We start from the raw sequence: 21,887 nt of genomic DNA, 5'->3' as shown, positions 1-21,887 counted from the left end.
CTGCAGTTGATTCAGAACTCTGCAGCGAGAATTCTGACCCGCTCAAGTAGAAGAACTCACATCTCTCCGGTCCTTAAAACTCTTCACTGGCTTCCAGTTTCTTTCAGGATCAACTTTAAAATTCTGGTTCTTACTTTCAGATCTATTCATGGTCAGGCTCCTCCTTACATCACTGGTCTGTGGATCAAAATCTACTTATGGTTCCACGCACACGGCTCAGGACCAGAGGAGAGAAATCTTTTCAGGCTGTTACTCCTAAGCTTTGGAACGATCTTCCTCTCTCTTTGCGCTTGATGGAGTCTACTGACTCCTTTAAGAAACATCTTAAGACGTTTCTATTTGTTCAGGCTTTTCCTTGAATTTCTCGAAAACCTGTGTTGTTCTCAGTATTATCATGATCTTTAAAGTATGTACTTTTTTGAGTATTTTTTTGATTGTTTAAGCGCTTTGTGACCCTGGTCTCGAAAAGCGCTATATAAATAAATATTACTTACTTACTTACTTACTTACTTACTTTCTACCCTAAATAGCCGCCATCTTAGTGACGTTGACGTTGTAAACGGAAGTTACGTCACTACCACACAAATGGAGGCGTCAAGAGAAAATGTTGAGAGCGACACCCCCTCGGTTAATATTTCATCTTTTCTCATATTCTTTGTTCCAAACTTGCAAAACGTGCTGCCAGCAGGTGTCGATAGTGTTCCTACTGCTGGTTGCAACCATCATTAAATAGTAGTAGAAGAAGAAGCTGTCTCGCATCATTTCCGGTTAGTGTGTAGCGGCAATATTTAAATGATTCATTTTGATTTGCTTATTTTAATGTACGAGTTACTTATTTCATTGTATTTATTCATTTCATTTTATTTATATTCATATCATCCATTTTTTTCTACACTTTCTTACACAACAACACATACAATAACTGTGTTTTTTTTTTTAATAGTGACGATAAATGTTTTCTAACTATTAAATCTGTTTTATTGTATAACTCATAATTACTGGCTGGGTTTATAAACAGTATGTCTTGTAATACTTGCTCATAGAAACCTTTTCATTCTTGGAGTTGTGAACATTTAAAACATTTGAGCGTAATGGTCATTAAGAAACAACACAACCACAAAACACACACACATAACAGGGAAATTACATTTAATTATATTTATTTTAAAAGAAAAGAACAAAGTAACCAAAGCATCAAATATGATGAAAACTTTGATCTGAAACTACTATCGGTGTAATTCTCCTCAAATGTAGTTTCAAGTTCTTGGTTCTAGTTTTCCATCAACTGGATGGTTTTTTATGATTCGGCTCAGTTTCCGTGGCTTCATTTACTTTATGAAGCAGCAATTAATGCGACTCTGGCGCTGGATTGATCCGAGTCGGGCCAAACAGGCTTATCGGGAAACTGCCTGTTTGGATATCGACGCATTAACTGGAATAACAAAACAATGAGGGACACATTTATGAACTTCAGTCGGCCTTGGACCTTCAAATGTAACTTCACACATCATCAGTTTTCAGATGATTGACAGCGTAAAATATTCCTGCTTCTTTTCAAAGTAGAAGTTCAGTCTGGCCATAGCGTATCTGAAAAAGAGCAGAGAACAAAATACCTTTTATGACTTTTCATCGGTTTTTCCTTTGTTTACAGTTAACCTACAACCCCCCCCACACACACACACACACACACACACACACACACACACACATATAATTAATATTTTGTTCATTTAATCTCCTAATAAGATGTATGAAAAATATTTAAATATATTTTCATTGTATTAAGGGAATACCTTTGTAGCAATAATTTTCTATTTTTAAGTTCAGTTTCTTTTTGTATTTTAACTCATTTATTTCAATTGTTTTCAATCTATTAATGGCACTATAGGTTTGATCCTTATGAGTACATTCTTGAGTAGTTAACTCCAGGATTGGTGGGTTGATTTGCTAAACTCAGTAGGTGTCTATGATAGCTTTAAAAAAAAAAAAGGTATACACGCTATTGAGCGCCACCTACTGAGGTAAAAAAAAACATGACACTGTTTAATGAAGCTTCATCAACACATCACTACGGTCACATGTCTGGGTCACGTGTAGAAGTGACCATATGTTGGCATCTGGTTTGTGAGTGGAGAGACAACGATGCAAAAGAGCTGAGCCAAAAGGCAAAGCTCTTTCATTTATTTTTTATGAAAATAACACTATGAGCTATTGGCTACCACCTGCTGAGCTCTAAATTAATTCATGAAGCTTCACTTTCTCAAAAAACAAAACGGTTGTAATGAATGATGAAGCTTCGCGAAGCATCATGTTCCGAGCTTCGCATTCTTGTTGTGGTTGACAATGATGGGATGTTTCAATGAAAGAGTCAAAGAGCAATCTAGTGTGTTCTTGAAGCTGATGTTTTGCGAAGCTTCGATCTGCCCCTCACTTCGAAAAACAGCGTCTTTTAGGAAGTAAAATCTTGTTGAATCCAAAGCCACGACTGTTTCCCTTTTGACGACGCAAGACTTTCAAGCTTTGTGTGGTTTTCAACAACTAGTGACACTTAAAAAAAGACAGATTGAACTCCTTTCTTCAGCTGCACTCCGAGTATCTAAAACAGACAATTTGCCTGAACTATCCGCGCGACCCATCACGACTAAAGGTGCTCGTTTGTCTGAGAAAAAACAAAAACCCGAACAATCATTCATCAGCAAGCACTGGCTCTGAAAGAGGTGCCAAAAGCTCCAGCATTTTAAGACGTGGCTGCCGTAGGATTATATTTGTTCGAACATAATGTTGAAGGCTTCAACACACCGGCGTCTGCATGCACTGTTGCCCTTGGCTATTATGTTTTACTCTTTGAAATTAAGTTTGAAAAGCAGAGAAAATAGAGAAAGGTTGGTATTTAATCAGTGCTTTCACCAAACTTCTCAATGCCGAAGCTTCCTTCATCCCTCATCAGTGGGAGAGACAAAGGTGTGATTCAACACTTTTTAATCGCTTGTATTTCATCACTAGAGCAGCGGCAACGTGTGTTTGTTTGTGCTTTTGTTCTCTGCCTCGTTCGACTTTTTGTTTCTTCTTCAATGACGCGTTGGTATCGTAATCGCTGGTAACCCGACACACCAGCAGCACTATTGTTGGTTCAAAGTAAACTCTAGCAAGTTTTTACATGTAATTACCCGTTTATTACACTGGATTCAAATGCATTACATCTCCTTCGTCACTTTTTATTAAAATCGACAAAAGTATTTACAAAAACAATCAGTTCCAACTCATCCATTTTCAAGAAAACGGGAAGAATCAGTTTCTCTCAAAGGACTCGACACAAAAATATAATCCAGAATTTTTCTTGAATCAAACGACACCGATCGACTGCCACGATACGTTACCATCTCTAATTAAAAGATCGAACTAATATTTTCGTTAATCTCAAATAAACTGGAGTTTATTCATTTAAATTCAAGATTTTTGGAGATTAAAATATGAACTGGAATCAGTTTGCACCAGCAGAGACTATTAAGGTGTTCTTTTTTTCAAGAAATATTTAGAAAATAACAAAAAAACTTTTTTTATACATATGGTCTATATAAAGTGTTTAAAATGAACACATCCAAATACAATCATTATTTGATTCAACAGATCAACATTAAAGTTAGAGACTGAAAATAAATAACACAGGGGAAAAAAAAGTGAAGAACTTGTTATGATTTGACAGATAATTTGATTTGTTTTTTGTTAGTAGGTAAAATTGTTTTTTTTTGTAAGATTGTAAATGTGTGCTTCGTTAGGTTTTTCATTCGTTTTTAGTGTATTTGTAAATTTGTTTTTCTTGTTTTACCAGTTTGTTTCTGTAAATTGGTGAATGTGTTTTCGTTAGTTTGTTAAAGTTTTAATTTCAATTTTAAAATGTGTTTGTTTAAGTTTGTTAAATACATTTGTAAAAAAAACAAAAAAAAAAACAACAACAAATGTTTGTAAAAAAAATTTTTTTTTTCAAGTTTAAAAATGTTGACTTTTGTCAAGTTTTTACATTTGTTTTCATAAGTGTGTATGTTTGTTTTGTTACTTTGTAAATGATTGTCATATGTTTGATAATGTGTTTTTCATAAGTTTGTAATTTAGTTTTTGTAATTTTAAAAATGTTTTCCATAATTAAAAAGTTTTTTGCAAGTCACAAAAAAAAGTAAAAAAACGTTTTGAATGATTCACAAACTTTTAAAGAAAAATCTGCAGCTCTCTGTGAGCTCCTGACATGAATGATTTTTATTTTTGACATTATATTTAACAAGAAGTTAAAGTTAAGATGTTAAAAGAAAACAAGCCTCTCGTGTCTTTTATTCAGAATTCAAGATGAAACTGAGCCACTGTTTGTTGTTCTGGAAACAAAAGCAGGTTTTTCTTTTCACAGTGTGCTCTTGTGTGTTTGATTCCTTACATTCTGCCATTTCTAACGGCTCCTCCTTGTTCATTTCCTCTTCCATGTCTTTGTCAAACGGCAGCAAAACTAAAGCGCTGACTCGCCGACACTTTCAACACGTGAATAAAATCAAGCGAGGAAAGTCAATACGGCCCTGTGTGTTCCCTGCTCACTCGCTATTGTCACATCCACATCTGGCTCTGGTTAAAGCTTCGCTCCACGACTCTCACTTGTCTGAGACACACACACACACACACACACACACACACACACACACACACACACACACACACACACACACAGACACACACACACAGCAACACGTAACATTTTGACCTTTTTTTTAACAGTTTCTGGATGCATTGATTCTTTTTCAAGAACATTATAACGATGCTCTTCTTTATGCTGCGAGTGTCATGTGATCAACAAAGTGATTTACAAAAGTAGGTCAGACACTGTGATTATTAGAGAAGTTACCAGAAATATTCAGCCTTGTGTGGTCAAGGGTCAAAGGTCAACAAAGGTCCCGGAAACAACACAAGGGTTAAAAAATAATAATAAATAAAATTAAAATAAAAGCCTTGATCTTGTTAAAGAAAGGCAGAGAATGTATGACTTTGTGGTTTCACTTTTCCGTCACTAGGGGGAGACAGAAACTTTATTTAAATCCGGCGGATTGGGCCTTTAAACGTCATCATGAAAATTTGAAGCATTTATATCTGGTTTCATTTCACTGTCACCGAGATACGTAAAGGTAGGAAATCAGATGCTGAATCTGTATTTGGTGTAAAACCTATTTTCCCAAATGTAAATGACTTTTATTTCTGCTGCTCATTGTTCAGTAAAATGTGTCAGAATGGAAACAGAATTTTGTTCACGTCGCAATCTTATGAATGATTGATTTTTGTTGATCATTGCACATTTTCAACCTCTTCATGATGTGGATTTATAAAATCAGGAGAATGTAACGTCGCACAAGTATTTGTCATAAACTTAGAGAGATTAAATCATTAGTTTGTTTGTCTAATACATTTATTTTTATTTGAAATGTTCAATTACATTTAAAGTATTTAGAACGTTTTCATTTATGACGCTGCTGTTTTATTCAGTCTCTCTATTTTTGTTTAGTATTTTGGTTTAAATTTTGGTTCATTTTGAGGTTTAAAATTTTCATATTTCAAATTTTATTTAGTGCAAAAATACCAAATAAATGGTTGAAATTACTTTTTGTAACTTTCACTTTTTGTGTCTAAACGATCTTAATGGGGTTAAAGTGAAACTAGACAGAACTTTTTTAATTTATTATTTCTTCAATAATTACCAAAAGTGTGTTTTATAAAAAAAATAAAAAAAATAAAAGGTTCACCATTTGTCTATGCTTTGTTAAAAGTCAATTTTTAACAAAAATTAGTATTGTATGGACTATTTATCAACCCTGGATGCTCGAGTATGTCATTTATTCAGGCATTTATAAGTCGAGGAAACTCTCTTGTGGACCCCCTCGATATTTAAGCGAAACGGCGGTAACGTGACCCCCCTCGTGCACTTTAGAACAAAAACTAAGCCCGGGCCAGACGTGGAGCAGATGCACGTGAGTCGCGGACGAGAGACGGATATGTGGAGCGAGGAGTGACGGCGAAAAGGGAGAAACAATAGCGTCTCTGTGCCTCGGCACCTTCTGGATCACATTTCCTCCAAGGTCTCGATCGAAACGAGGCGAGGTCTCCGTCGCTGATCTGGAGAGCGCCTCAGAAAAACCACAGCGAGGGGAGGCTGTCGCGAGTCAATAGTGATTAGGATCACAACCCCGACCGTGGCGGAGTGGGGGGGCGACACGGAGAATGTCTTAAGAGATGATACATTTGGTCGTACGTCCCGACGTGTAGACTGAAAATATCGCTTCTAAATATTATGTCTGCGCTGGAAGACCCAATAAAAGTAGTCGGGAATGTTTCAATGACACACTGGATACACAACGTCTGGAAAAAAATACAATATTTCCACTGGGCTGGAGTTCCCAGTCATTTCACGACGTTCCCGGCCAAAAATATTCCCGACATCAATCCTAATGAAGATCCTGTTTGTCTAAACATGGCAGTGCAGGAGCAAGAGCAGGATATATTTTTCCGTGTGTGTACGTTGGGTTTGATGCATGACGCTGCCTCCGTCAAACTCTGATGATGTCATCAATTTTTTGGATGTGGTTTGTAAAATAAACACTTGTTAAGGACGTACTCAGTCTTTGAGAAACGATTCGGAATAAGAGCTTTTTTTTTTTGTTGGTCGACAATTATTATTTAATCCTCGTTCGCGGTGACAAACATCGTCCACAAACCTCTGGAAGTCGAAGTCGATGGAGGAGAATCGTGACTGCAGGATGGCCCAGAGACCCCAGAAGAAGTTCGACGCCTGGAGGAGAACACAAATACACATTTATCCGAACTCTCGACAACACAAACACGATGTCAACAAATATCGGGTCTGCATTCTCAATCCAATGTTTTAGTTTTGCCAGAGATGAAAACAAAATCAATTAAACCACATCAGCTCTCTCAGAAGCGATCCCAGCTACTTAGGGTGAGAGGCGGTGGGGAGACCCTGAAGTGGCCACTGGTCTAGTCGTAGGACACACAGAGACACACAAACATTCGCACACACTCGCAGCTACAAACTATCGCTTACGATTTCTCAATGAACTTCTATTGTTTTTGCACTGTGGGAGGAAACCGGAGTACCCGGGGAGACCCAACATAAACACAGGGACGACAGGTAACTACTACACAGCAGGTTCTCTCGAGCTCGACGGATTAAAAATATAACATTAATCTGTGATTAATTGATTGAATTAATCTATTTTAATCTCAAATAATGTTTCCTGGAAAACTTGATTTTGTTGTTTCTGAGAATAAGCGACACAAACAATTGTGTTGATTTATGTTTGAGTAAACAAGGCAACATTAAACTGCCTCGTGCTCACTTTAGTTCTTATATAGAGATACATTTATATTTTTGATTTATCTAGCGTTTAGTATGAATTATTCTCAGTTTCAACATAAAAATGATTACGTTGTATGATTAAGGCTTGTTTTTTCAAAAGTAAGCTTTGACTAATATTCACCTTTTAATTCAGATTTTTGTGTTGTAGTTTCAGAGACAAAATGTACCATTTCAAAATATGACTTAATCATATTAAATAAACTAATAAATAATCTAGTCTATGGACTTCAAACCTCGCGATTAATTGTGATTAATTATTAACGTTCATAATTAGTGCTTTTCTTTCTAAATTGAATGAATCTACTGATCTTTTTCTTTCTGTTTGTTTTATCACATTTTTCTTTGTGGGTTGTTTTTCTTGGTGAGTTCTCGGTGTGAAAACAATAGATCTTCGGATCCATGTGTTTGTTTCTTCTCGTTCAGACTATTATAAAAGTTTATTTTCGTGTCTAAACAACAAGGATCTGTCTCGCCTGCAGTTAATACAAAACTCTGCAGCGAGAATTCTGAGCCGCTCTAGTAGAAGAACTCACATTTCTCCGATCCTTAAAGCTCTTCACTGGCTGCCAGTTTCTTTCAGGATCAATTTTAAAATTCTAGTTCTGACTTTCACATCTATTCATGGTCAGACCTTCCATCAGTGACCTGATCCAGACTTAAAAAATACTTAGTTTAAGTCAGTGGTTGTTATGGTGACATTAATAATAAAACGGTCTAAACTGGAGTCCGTTTCCGTCGCTCCAACACGACGTCACCTGCGGGTCTTAATACTTTGCTTTATGGAGACAAATGGTCAATGCAGAGTGTCACGGCTCATTTATTCGCCGCTTCAAGTCAAACAAAATACAAGCTTTTACGATCGATCGGTCGCGCTCTCTGCCGGCATCTCTTCAGGGCGATAGCTCCGGGAAAGACGGTCCCGTACTGTAGAAACATCGCTATATTTAAGGCAAGTCAGTGCCAATGTGTAAATCAGTCTGAGTGAAATGTTGATTATGAATGTGTATTCAAACGTTTAAGCCCTTAGATGAAGCTAGTAATTTATACTTTATATTTTGATTATCTTTATGCATTAATTTAAGTATGGCGTATACGTATAGTGTATAATATTTTTTAATCTAACAATAATCTTATTTTACCTTAAACACTGATATTGTCAACATGAACATTCATCTACTTTGATCGTGACCATTTTCACGCATTTACTCGTGGACTCTTTATAAACTAGGAAAAAATACCCGAATGAAGCCACAAATAACTGACGCTTTACTTCCTTTTGTCGTCTAAATGCTCGAGTCTGTGGTTAAACTTTTGAATATCACAGCTGATGATTTTTGCCAAATCAATTCCACAGATTTACTTTCCTTTCACCACGTATTTAGATTCATTTGAGCGAGTTTGAGCCACGTTTGCTGCCGCCGAGCAGAAATAATGGAGCTTTTGTGGAAGTATGTTTCAATCTCCTCTTCCTCCTGTTGTTCCTGCTGCTTGTAAATCTTCACCAATAACGAGCTCTAATAGGATCCAGGCCCATGCGGTTCAATCACAGCTTTATTTGATAATCCAATAAAGGGGCGGATCTAACTGCTCCACCACCAGCGGTTTCTCTTGGCGTTCCTCGTCCAGCTGATGAACGACTGACGGGGAACTCCACCGATTAAGACTGAAAAGTGGGAAATGTTTCTGGCAAATGAACCGACAAGTAGGGTTTATAAAATATAAATAACATTCACTGCGATTAATTCATTATTTTTTCCTTTTGCTTGAGATTATTATTCAGTTGCCTTGATGTTGTCCAACTCGTGTGTCGACAACTGAACCGAATGCATGTTAAAAAGAACAAACATTTTTAAATAAATACATCGGTGAGGTCATGCTAAATTAATTTGATTAACTGCGATTAATTGTTTTTTTTTCGTTTGTTTTCTTTAGCCTGAAATTATTATTCAGTTCCTTTGCTGTTGACATGTTCAACTGAACGAAATGCATGTTAAAAGAACAAACAATTTCTAATAAATATTGTAGTGTAAGAGGGTTTAACTATGCGATTAACTGTGATTAATTAGTCTTTTTTGTCAGTTTTCTTTTGCTTGAGGTTATTATTCAGTTACTTTGATGATGACGTGTCCAATTGAACGAAATGCATGTTAAAAGAACAAACAATTTTTAATAAATATTGTAGTGTAAGAGGGTTTAACTATGCGATTAACTGTGATTAATTAATCTTTTTTTGTCAGTTTTCTTTTATTTGAGGTTATTATTCAGTTACTTTGATGATGACGTGTCCAATTGAACGAAATGCATGTTAAAAAGAACAAACTGACAATTTTTAATAAATATTGTAGTGTAAGAGGGTTTAACTATGCGATTAACTGTAATTAATTCGTCTTTTTTGTCAGTTTTCTTTTGCTTGAGATAATTATTCAGTTCCTTATGTAGGATCAACAATCCAACCAAATGTTTGTTTGAAAGACATAACTGACTATTTCAAATAAATAAAAATGGTGAAGGGTTTCTAAAAAATGTGATCAACTGCGATTAATTCATCTTTTTTGTCAGTTTTCTTTTCCTTGAGGTTATTATTCAGTTCCTTTTATGTCGACGTGTCCAATTGAATCAGATGAATGTTAAAAACAACAAACTGACAATTTCTAACAAATACTGTAATGTAGGAGGGTCTAAAGATGCGATTAACTGTAATTAATTCATCCTTTTTTGTCTGTTTTCTTGTGCTTGAGATTATTATTCAGTTCAATTTATGTAAAATCAAAGCAGATTATTTTCTGACAGAATAAATGAATATTCCTAATAGATTCAGTAGTTTTTGTCAAATGATGTGATTAATTCATGACAGTCAAAATTATTTTTTTTCCTTTTTTACTTGCAAAAATCTAGTTTTCAATCTCTAGTTTCTTGATGGAAAAGGACATTTTATTGTGTTGTACTCAAATGTGTATTGTCCTCGTATATACTTTTATATATAGTTAATACTTTTATTTTGATTAGATCTGATGATTTATTTTCAAATGAGTGATGTAGACAATAGAACAATAAATAAATAAATAATTTCCATCTTTCACAATCAAGAATTTAAATTATGAAAATATATCATTGTTTGTCATGTCAATATAATAATAATAATAATAATACAAATAAATCCATCACATCTAAACCAGTTTTTAGAGAATAAAATGTAAATATAAATAAAATGTTACTAAAAACAAACAGTAAAAGTATAAGTGCGTTCATAAAATAGTTAAAAACTCTGTGATTTTAGGTGAGATTAAAGAATATTAATTACATCCATCAGCTCTGAAAACAGAATATTTGAATATCTGAAAAAAACACTATCCATGAGTTGACATTCTTGATGTGACAATCACTGTCGTGTCAACACTGACGATGGAAAACTTTCTCTTCCTCCGAGTCCTGACACTAGATTCTTTCTTTCTTTCTCTCCTCTCAGCTCCTGCTCTTCTGCTCATGAACGAGTCATTTTGAAACTTCATCTTTTCATTAGACGTTCACGGAGCTGGAAATCGTCGGACAATCGTGAATACTGTGTGAGGCTCGGAAACCGCTCTCTTACAGATCGCTTCACTTCACACTCCGAGAATGAAAACTGTGGTCGTAGGAAAAATAATTTCAGCTGCTGCTGTTTCTCATTCTTGCCTTTTTCTAATCAAGTCAGAAGCGTCAGTCAAATGTATTGCTGTCACAGTCACATCAACGTTTTACTCTCACTTTTCTTTTCTCTCCGATGGAAAAATAGTGTTCAAATATGATGGTGTTGCTGCTCTGACACACACACACACACGCACACACACACCCCCACACACACACACACACACACACACAAACACACACACAAACACGCACATATAAAAAAAACACACGCAATAAAACAGACACACAAATAAAAACACATACGCAACAAAACACGCACAAAAAACCCACAAAGAGAAAAAACACAGATGAATCAACACACAAATATACACAAACACAGACCTGGACACACAAAACACATGCACACACATGCTCACACAAACACACAATTACAAATACATGCACATATACAAACACCTTGTCACACATGCCCATTGCACACACACATTGGGGGAGCGCACACACACACACACAAAGACACGCATGCAGAGAAAAAACACACACAATTAATCACAAATTATGACAGATGCATGCACACAAACACACACCTAAACAAAGGCACACAAAACCAAAACACACACACACAAACCCACACACGAACAAACAAAAATACATTCACATACAAACAAGCACAAAAACCACAAAAACAAAGCGACACATAGATAAACAGACACACAAATAAAACAAAAAACACACACACATGTAGAATGAAGGCGAGATATTTGATCCAAATAATAATTTAACAAACGTCAAGAGATCGTCACAACATGAAGAAACTCACCAGAGAGAACTTGCAGACCTGGACGTAGAGCTGCGTCACCTCCGCTTCAGTGACCTTTGCCTCGGCTCCGACGGAGATCTTGAAACTCTCCAGATAAGCTGCAAGCCATTCTCTCTGCAGGTCCGGACTCGGGTACTGTCCGAAGTTCACCTCGTTCACACCTTTCGACACAAACAACGTGTTAGACACACAGATTTTTAACGTCGAATTAAAAACAGGGTTTTTTGAAGAATATTTTTAATTTATTATCAAGAAACATTCAAATCACGTGAACGATGGAGTGTGTCTTCAGTGCTTGACATCTCCTCAGCGCGAGAGAGGGATGAATAAAAAGGTAAATTGAAAGTATAAACAGGTAAATTGAACTCTCACCTGCAAATTCATTGAAGTGATTGCCAATATCAAAGGCCTGATAGTTGTAACCAGCGTACTCGTAGTCGATGAATTTCACCGTTCCTGACGGGAGTGATGGAGACACTATAGATTCTATACATGTCGACACATGTAGCACGCGTGATTAACGTCGATTGAATCTTTACCCTCGGCCTCGTCGTAGATGATGTTCTTGGTCAGCAGGTCGTTGTGACACAGAACGGTCGGCGAGCGAATCTGGGAAAGATGGAACTTCAACGCTTCCATCTCCGACGTCAGAGTCTCGATGTCGGGAAGTTCTGACGACAAACTGAGAGAAGATTCATTTAATCTTTTAACAGAAAATATGATTTAATCGAATAATAAGTAGATTTTTAATTAGAAATTAATTACGATAAGAATGGTTCTGATGAATATATATATATAAAAAAAAGGTTATTTATCTCGCAGATTCTTTTACTAACTCTCAACAATTTCTTCCGTTCACGCACAATCACACACTTGACGGCAGTAGGCTGCGACGCAGCTGAACAGGAGCATAAAGGGTTGAGTGTCTTGCTCAGGGACACAAGCTGGGATTGAACCTGCATCTCCTCGCCGCTCGTCCATCCACGTAATAACATATAATAACATGTGAATGATTATAACTTCCACCAGATCAATGCATGACCAGAGTTTTCACACCGACAACTCAAACACAAAGAGAATAAAAAAAGCTTTCAAAGTTGTGTTCAAAAGCATCGGAAATAAATCGATAATTGGCTGTAAATTAAAGAAAAATCCTTGTGATATTTCACTCACTTATGTAACATTACAAGTAAAACTGTTGAAATAAATGAAATAAAACACACAGACACATGAATACACACACAAACAAATATACAGAAACACACATCTAAACACAACATACATACACAATTACAAATACATGCACAAATACAAACGCCTTAACACATGCACATTTGCACACACACGGGGGGCGGACACACACGGACACACACACACACACACACATGCACACAAAAAACACACAATGAACACAAATGATGACAGATACATGCACACAAACACACACCTAAACACATAAAACACATGCACATGTTTTTTTTTCCTCACAGTCTCTTTGGGTCGTGATGTTTCATTGAAGCTTCGTGAAACAAACAAAAAAAAATGTGGTAAAAAATGAAAAGGAGCTCCTCGAAAACCGAAATAAAAACCTCATCACCATAATAGTTTATGTTTTTAAAAGTCACAACTTGAGGTAGAAATACATTTAGTTAAAGGTGAATCAAATTCTTACATTTAAAGCAATAAAAAACAAACATTTAAATGAATAAATTTAAGATAAAAAAAAAAATGATTCTGGTCGAGGAAGAAGAAATAAAAAACACCAACAAATGTGTTTGTGGAGGAAAAGTTTGCTCATTAACTTCACCTTAAATGAAGTGATCTGGTTTAAATGACGAGTTAAAAGATAGATGGATGGATGGATGGATAGAAACTTAATTGATCCCTGAAACATGTCGAGCAGCACATACTACATGTGAACACCTGGTTACAAACGTGAAGCCGGTCGTTCGTCTCCGTGTTTAAACAGTGGCGTTCAAGTCGTATTTATTCAGGACAAACACACGCTGGGCTCCGATACACACACTTGTGGAAAGCATAGTCTGATGGTAAAAACAAAGCCATGTTTATGGTCGGGACACGGGGCTGCAGCACCTCCCACGTCAAGCCCCTTCTTGTGTGGCTCGTCCTTCGTCCTCGTCTGCGTAAACAGGATATGTCGCTGTTTATCAGTCGGTAAAAACCCTGCGTTTATACCGTTTTACACGACGTACGATGATGCTAACACCTGCTAACGTTGAGTATTCATGGAGGTACATAAATAAAAGAGAAATAATCAGGGATAAAATAGACGTTTTTTAGCTGAGAAATCCATCACTTAACAAAACCTCAGCCATAAATGGACTCATCAGAACTGATGTGTCGATGAAGCTTCATGAAACAGAGTCATATGTTAAGAGGTCAGTAGGTGGCGCCCTCAGTTTGAAAAATGATGTGATGTTTCAATAGAATAGTTGTTCAAAGTAACGTATTATAGATCAGAGAGTGACGTCTAGTGGACTAATGATGACACTGTTTCGTGAAGCTTCAACGACACATCACAACAAGTTCGGTGTTTTATTTATGACACATTGGTCACATACAAATGGTACACACTAGTAGTCATGTGTAGATGAAGCTTCATGAAACAGTGTCATATCTTAAGGGATCACTAGGGGGCTTTCTTTAATTTCTGTGATTTGTTAATAATGATAAATATATGTTGTCACTATATATATACTGTATATATATTTATAAGTTCAGATGTTTTATGAATAAATCGATGTATCAATCCATTTATTTCATCATCACATGCAGGTCAGATGTTAATACTAGTAAATGTTGTGTTATTAAAACTACATAATGACTAATATACAAACTGACATCACAATATTTGTGGAAAATAAATCCTTAAATCCATTACTTTGTGTTCAAATAAAATTTCTATACTTTTATCTGTTATTCTCGCCCTTTGTAGCTGGGATAAAAGCGTAAGTTAATGAAAAGCTCTAAACAAAAAACTGAAATAAGAACCATTTCTTCACCATGTTATGTGTGAGAAGATGATGGTTGAAGTCACTGAGCATCTCCTTAATATTTCTGTTTTTCTACCACTCCGAGTCTGGTGCTGCTCGAGGTTTCTGCCCATTAACGGGTCTGTTGAGATGACTCTGGTGTGATTCAGAGCGTTTAATAAAACTTGAATTGTTTTACAGTAAATGTAACGTTTTTTCTTTTAAATTAAATACATAGTGTTAGAGTTTAACGAATGAAACAAATAATGGTTATAAAACATTACAAACCTATTATTATTAAATCATTATTTTAAATCATTTAACGTGGTTTATGAAAAATCGAATCAACAAAGTGTCTTTTATTTTATTTTAACTCTCATAGTTTAATTAAACGTTAAATAGCGACGTGTGTTTGAAACCATCAGATCTTTTTCCTGCTGCTCGTCGAGGAATTTCCTCCTGATGTTCTCAACGATTCCATTTACATGAGGTTCCAACAGCACCGATGCTTCCCCCTCTTCTTCTCCTTCTCCTGCTTCTGTTCTATGCACTTAGAGTACGAGCTCACAGCGGGGGGTCATTGGGAGGAACAGGAGGTCGCGCTCGCTTCTTCTATCGCTTTTCTCCGACTCGTCTTTCAGCAGAATTCGCAGCTGCTGCTGTATCTTCCATGGCTTCCTCCTCTCCTGGCTCTCCCTCCTTCCCTCCTCTTGTCCCTGCACCACGGGGGGCGCGGGGCCTGCAGACCTCCAGTGCAGGTGCTGCCTCTTCCTCTTTCTTTAAGCGTTTCCTCTGAAGATCACATTCATCGCAGCACTTGAACATCCACAGACAAGTCCCTCTGATGCTGCTCGACACAAGTGTGCGTGTACACACCAAACTACACAATGTGGCTCCATCTATTGGGATTAAAGCAGCGACGCACACCAACCAACTGGAGCCAAAGACCGTCCTCGCAAACATCCATGTTTCCATTTCTTCAACAGTTAAATGCAGTTCATTTAATACGTCTTGAAGATTAAAGCGTCTTTTTTCATCTTCGTTAAGTTAACACAACCTTTGACAAGTTATTTTGGATTCAGTCGACGTTTTTAATGAGCTGCTGGTGTTTGTTTGGCCTTGTTTTCCCGTCATTCACTGAGTAGATGTTGATTCTGTCGTAATTCAGGTGCTAGAGAACTTTAAATATTCAATGAAATTAAACTTAATGTTCGATGTTTTTTGAGCCAATACTTTAAATTAATATCCTTCTGTGACCTTCTTTCAATAATTGCTGAGGTTTTTTCTTCCTCTCAGAGCAATTATTGACACATTGAGACGTGAAGGACTTCCTGACGGATTTAAACGTGTTCAAATCAATTGAAACATAATGTAATTGTAACTACTCCCACTTTATACTCGACCACTGAAATGTGTGAAATAGTGACAGTACTTGTCTTATGATGAAATCAAAAACATCTAATGCAATAATATATTTATTTTATTTTATAATAATTTTTCCCTGACTCCAATTTCAAGAATTCAAGAGTGAGTTGTGTTTTTTTATCAGAGTGACGTCTAGTGGAATCTGATAATAATAACATGTTTCATGAAGCTTCACCGAAAAATCAGAACAAGCACGACAAGTTTTATTTATGAAACACTGGTCATACACAGAAGGTACACACTAGTATCGATGTGTTACTGAAGCTTCATGAAACAGTGCCATATCTTTAGAGATCACTAGGGGGCGCCATATCAAAAAATGCAAAAATATTTTTTATGTAATCTATTAGTGAAACCTTGTTTTTTGTGACTTGTTAATAATGGACATGTTTAAATATATGTTGCAATTATATATTTGTCATTCCTGGTGTGATGTTTATGTTTTCGTATTTATATTATTATTCTAGTAGTTGTTGTGTTGTTCATACTACTAAATAATTAGTAAACAAACTGACATCACAAAATTGGTGGAAAATAAATCCTTGAATCCATTAATTTGTGTTGAGTTCACATCAAATTATTAAAGGTAAAGTCTTTTTTTTTAATCAAGTATTCAAAGTTTAGTTTAATCTTTTTCATTGATTTCTTACGCCATTTTTTTTTCAACTTATTCTTATCAATCAAATACAAATTGCCAACACTTGTGCTTTCATCAACTACACTTTAAACATCAACCACTGAAATGTGTGAAATCGAAACAAAAACATTTTTATGTTCCAACCCGGGATGAAACAATGTTTTATTCAAACACTATGAAAATAGCACATTAAAAAAAAACATGTTGGAATCATCATGTTTATTTTAAATTAGAGTTGTTCCAGTAAAATGTTTTATAAAGTTAAAAAATAAATATTTTTTAACATAATATTTGAAAAATAGTTGTGTTGACGACATCGTTTACCGTTTTTTCTAAATGAATGACCCGTGTTAATATTGATTTGTTAACAAATCAATTTTAATAAATAAGTGAGAGATAGTGATTGTGTTTAGAACTGAAACTGTTTATTAACGAAGAAGTTCAGCTTCATTTGTTATATTTGTATGAACTAAAACCATGAGAATATATTTTCTATTGGTGATTAATTGAAAAGATTTTCAGAAAAACTCTCGTTAAGTGTTTTTAAAGCCGTGGACTTTGATTCAAGCGTAAGGTTTTGGCCCCTGAGAGACGTGTTTTATTTTTCTTTATGAATCGAGTCGAAGCTCGGGTCGAGTCAAGGGACGTCGCCCTGAACCCACTCCTGGACCTTGTCCATGTTTCTGAGAGAAGCGTGAAGACGAACGATCCTTGGATTAAAATAGTGAGAGAATTATTTTTCAGGGACCGTTGAGAAAATCATCAGCTCATCAATAACTGAATCAAAACCCATTAATTATGTTTATGATTCAAAGAAGAATCAGAGTAACTTCTCAAAGAGATGAACTAGAACCATTTAGTAGTTTCATATCTAATACTTTTGATAAACCAGTGATGAGAATCTTAGAAAATATATTTTTGAAGTCAGTTTTTAACTTGTGTTGAGAGTGTGAAGGTCGTGTCCGTACCTCGATGTGCTGCGTTGTTTCTCAGACGGTTGTTCGCTGGATCGCAGGAGGTTGAGCAGGTGAGACATTTCCTTCCAGAGCAGAGGCTCCACGGGCCTGTCGGAGCTCGGCTGGATCGAGTGGACCTTCCCCATCTGCACCGCGATCAATCTGAGGAGCCGAAACATCTCCACGTCCTTAGAAATCTATTTATATGTGACGATCAAAAAATGTTCACTTGACAAACATGAATGATTAGAGGACAATCAATGAAGACAAAATGATATGAGAATATAAACAAAAAAAACTAAAGGTCTGACCTTGAATAGATCTGAAAGTAAGAACCAGAATTTAAAATGGATCCTGAAAGAAACTGGCAGCCAGTGAAGAGATTTAATGATCGGAGAAATGTGAGTTCTCCTACTAGAGCAGTTCAGACACGAAAATAAACTGTTACAATAGTCTAAACAAGAAGACACAAACACATGGATTATAAGATCCAGATCATGTTGTGACATCATTTTCCTAAGTTTATAAAGATTTTTCTCAGTTGAAGGAAACAGTTTTTGGTCAGTTTTCTGCAGTGTTGAACTAGACACATGTCTTTGTCAAATACAACACCCAGGTTTCTCAGGCTCAGTTTGACAGACTACAGACCTAAGTACTGACTCAACCCTGAAACCTTATCATCAGCAATAACCAGAGTTTCAGTTGTGTCCACATTTAGCTGCAAAGTGTTTTCACTCTGTTTGATTTCTAGCTAACAATTGACTAAGTTCAGCCTCTGGGGCTCAGTTGGATTAAATGAGGAGTAGATCTGGATGTCATCAGCAAAGATGTGGTAAGAAACATCAGGAAATCTCTGAATGATTTTACCCAGGGGAGTCAAGTACAGCAAAAAAAAAAAAAAAGGACCCAAAACAGAACCTTGAGGGACTCTGATTCAGACCTTATCTTTCAATCACTTTAACTAGTCTCTCGACTTGACTAAACACACACCTGTAGATGGCCGGCTGGTGAAGAACCTCGTCGTCCAACACTTTTCCTCGAACAAACTGGTAACAGATTCCGTTGTTGAAGCTGCAGTAGATCTTGGGGCCACATCCGTGGTCGTAAAGAAGCTGGAACATTTCCACCTCCCTGTTCCGGTTTATATACAGTTCTGTTCTTTTACCATAGAGTCGCACCAGAACACAACCGGACTCCTGGATGGAGCCGACGAAGCAGCCGATCAGCTGGTTAGTGAGGCCTTCGGTGAATCTCTGGAACAGATGTATTAAAAGAAGTATTAAAGCAGTATTTCAGCAGTATTTCAGCAGTATTAAAGCAGTATTAAAGCAGTATTTCAGCAGTATTTCAGCAGTATTAAAGCAGTATTTCAGCAGTATTAAATCAGTATTTCAGCAGTATTAAAGCAGTATTTCAGCAATATTAAAGCAGTATTTAAGAAGTATTAAAGCAGTATTTAAGCAGTATTTGAGCAGTATTTAAAGAGTATTTCAGCAGTATTAAAGGAGTATTAAAGCAGTATTTGAGCAGTATTAAAGGAGTTTTAAAGCAGTTTTAAAACAGTATTTAAGCAGTATTTCAGCAGTATTAAAACAGTATTTAAGCAGTATTTTAGCAGTATTAAAACAGTATTTAAGCAGTATTTCAGCAGTATTATAACAGTATTTAAGCAGTATTTCAGCAGTATTAAAGCAGTATTAAAGCAGTATTAAAGCAGTATTAAAGGAGTATTAAAGCAGTATTTTAGTAGTATTAAAGGAGTTTTAAAGCAGTATTTCAGCAGTTTTCAAGGACTATTAAAACAGTATCTCAACAATATTAAAGGAGTATTAAAGTAGAATTTCAGCAGTAATAAAGCGGTATTCAAGTGTTATTAAAGCAGTATTAAAGCAGTATTAAAGCAGTATTTCATCAGCAGTATTAAAGCAGACGTGACGTGTCGGGTGAACGTCTGTGTGTTCAATGCAGGAGCTGGTGCAGAGTGAGGTCACCTGCTGGATGGAAAGTCACCAAACAAACATAAACCCTATTTCTGTGAATGATTGGACCTTGTGTTTGCACATGGGACACAGCAAGATGATTATGTTCCGGAGAGATGCTCAGCTGTATCTTCCCAGGGTCAAGAACACACACAAGACTTTTGTTGTCCTTGGATTCTTTTAATTTTTATAGCTTTTGACCAGATTTGTGCACATGGAAGGTGTCGTCGCTTTTATTTTAGATCGAAAACTGACACTTTTCAGCTCCCGTTTCAAAGGAGACTATTAGAAGGATCACATTATAACTTCAACTTAAACAACATTTTAGTCTAATTTTGTGACTCTTATTTTTTACTTCTGATGTCAAATTCAAGCATCAAGCTACAGAATAGATGAACATTAACTCTCTTTTACGAGTAAATAAAGCAAGAATAACTTTATTTACACAGTAAAAATGATTTTGAATTCCTCGTTCCATTGCGTTCAAGTGTGAACTTTTAAAACACTTCTTTCACAAAAACACAATCGGTTGAAAGCACTTGATCCACTTGCCTTCAGCTGAATATCCTGAGGCTTCCATTTAGGACGAAGTCGTCCCAGAAGATCCAAAATGTCTCCTCGAGGTTTATGTTCGTCTACGTCCAGGTTGACGTGGAGAAGCTTTTTTTCGAAGTTCATTTTTCAGAAAAGTGTCTCGCGCGATCAGGAGGTTCCGACACTTCACACGTAAATAATGCTGAAACACTTGAGGACGACACTCACATGAAGTGTATGGACGACACTTGTCACTCAAATTGACGTTGATGTTTGTCCAGCATTTGCTGCTTATCAGTGTCCACAAGGACAAAGGGCTCGTCCAGTCACTAATGTTTAGAGAGTTTATATATTAACTCTGCTTCATCTTATACAAGCATTTCATCGAATGTGTTCGAACGCTGCTGCAACATCTTCTCGCTAACACATCGAAACGAAATAATCTCCACATGTGAAGCAGTAATTACACGGTAATAAAGATGTTGCCAAAGAGAAGAACTACTGTGACCCGGGTCTGCAGCAGAGGACCGAGCTTGAATCTCTGTTTGAATTGTTTGCTGAGAATCTGAGGGTCAGTAAAAGTCAGGAATCACTCAAGGTTTCTAAAGTCAATATTTTCATGTGTTTTCTTCGAATGACACAGTGTTGTTGAAACTGAAACTAAAATATTATTTTTATTTTTTGACTCAAACAAAGACTTGAAGTGTCTGATGGGTCCAGGTTAGAATATTGTTTTGTTTTTTTAACAGTTTATTGTTTAATTCTTGAGAAACAATTTTATTTAACCCCTATTTTAAAGGTCAAGTGAAAAATCTAGTAATGAAGCTTCATCACTACTTGCTGAACCTCAAATGTGTGTTTTTTATATTTTCCTCGGAATGAGAAAACTCTCTAAACTTAGTAAAATGATGTCACAACACGATCTGGATCTTATAATCCATGTGTTTGTATCTTCTTGTTTAGACTATTGTAACCGTTTATTTTGGTGTCTAAACAAGAAGGATCTGTCTCGCCTGTAGTTAATACAAAACTCTGCAACCTGAATTCTGAGCTGCTCTAGTAGAAGAACTCACATTTCTCTGATCCTTAAAACTCTTCACTGGCTGCCAGTTTCTTTCAGGATCAATTTTAGTGTTTGATTTTTTCTGTTCTTCATTTAAAGGTTTAATAGTAATCAACTCTGGTGTCATGTAGTAAAAGTTCTTCCTCTCCAAGATGCAGTAAGTTCCTCATCATGACCATGTTTTCAACTTATTACTTCATAAAGTTGCTCTGAAATCTGGGCAAACGAGAGGTTACAAGAGGCCATTATGATGTTATAATGGCTTCACTCCTCCTCCAGTATATTCCATGTTAATCTTTGTATCTTTTGTTCTATCTATCTATCGATCCATCCATCCATCCATCTATCTGGACCATGTTTGGTGTTTTTCCAGGTCATAGTGGTGATAAAACCATAAAACCATTGTGATCCTCTCGAGACAAACACTTGACATTGTTCCATTAGAGCGGAC

General features: G+C 36.2%; 1 protein-coding gene across 1 annotated transcript; it reads right to left on the bottom strand.

The window, feature by feature from the left end:
* Positions 1–1,145: 1,145 nt before the first annotated feature.
* LOC148073549 (ethanolamine kinase 2) lies at positions 1,146–20,628 on the bottom strand. Its single transcript, XM_087797246.1, has 8 exons — positions 20,392–20,628; positions 18,851–19,113; positions 17,873–18,022; positions 12,389–12,531; positions 12,222–12,305; positions 11,850–12,010; positions 6,741–6,814; positions 1,146–1,587 (listed from the first exon to the last, which is right to left on the bottom strand). The coding sequence occupies exons 1-8, from the start codon at positions 20,515–20,517 to the stop codon at positions 1,518–1,520; spliced, it is 1,071 nt and encodes a 356-aa protein (XP_087653372.1). The 5' UTR covers positions 20,518–20,628; the 3' UTR covers positions 1,146–1,517.
* Between the last annotated feature and the right edge of the window lie 1,259 nt (positions 20,629–21,887).

Source organism: Callionymus lyra, chromosome 8 (genome assembly GCF_982586985.1).
Source record: "Callionymus lyra chromosome 8, fCalLyr1.hap1.1, whole genome shotgun sequence".
In the NCBI taxonomy this organism is placed as follows: Eukaryota; Metazoa; Chordata; class Actinopteri; order Syngnathiformes; family Callionymidae; genus Callionymus; species Callionymus lyra.
This window is presented reverse-complemented; position numbering and strand designations above follow the sequence as displayed.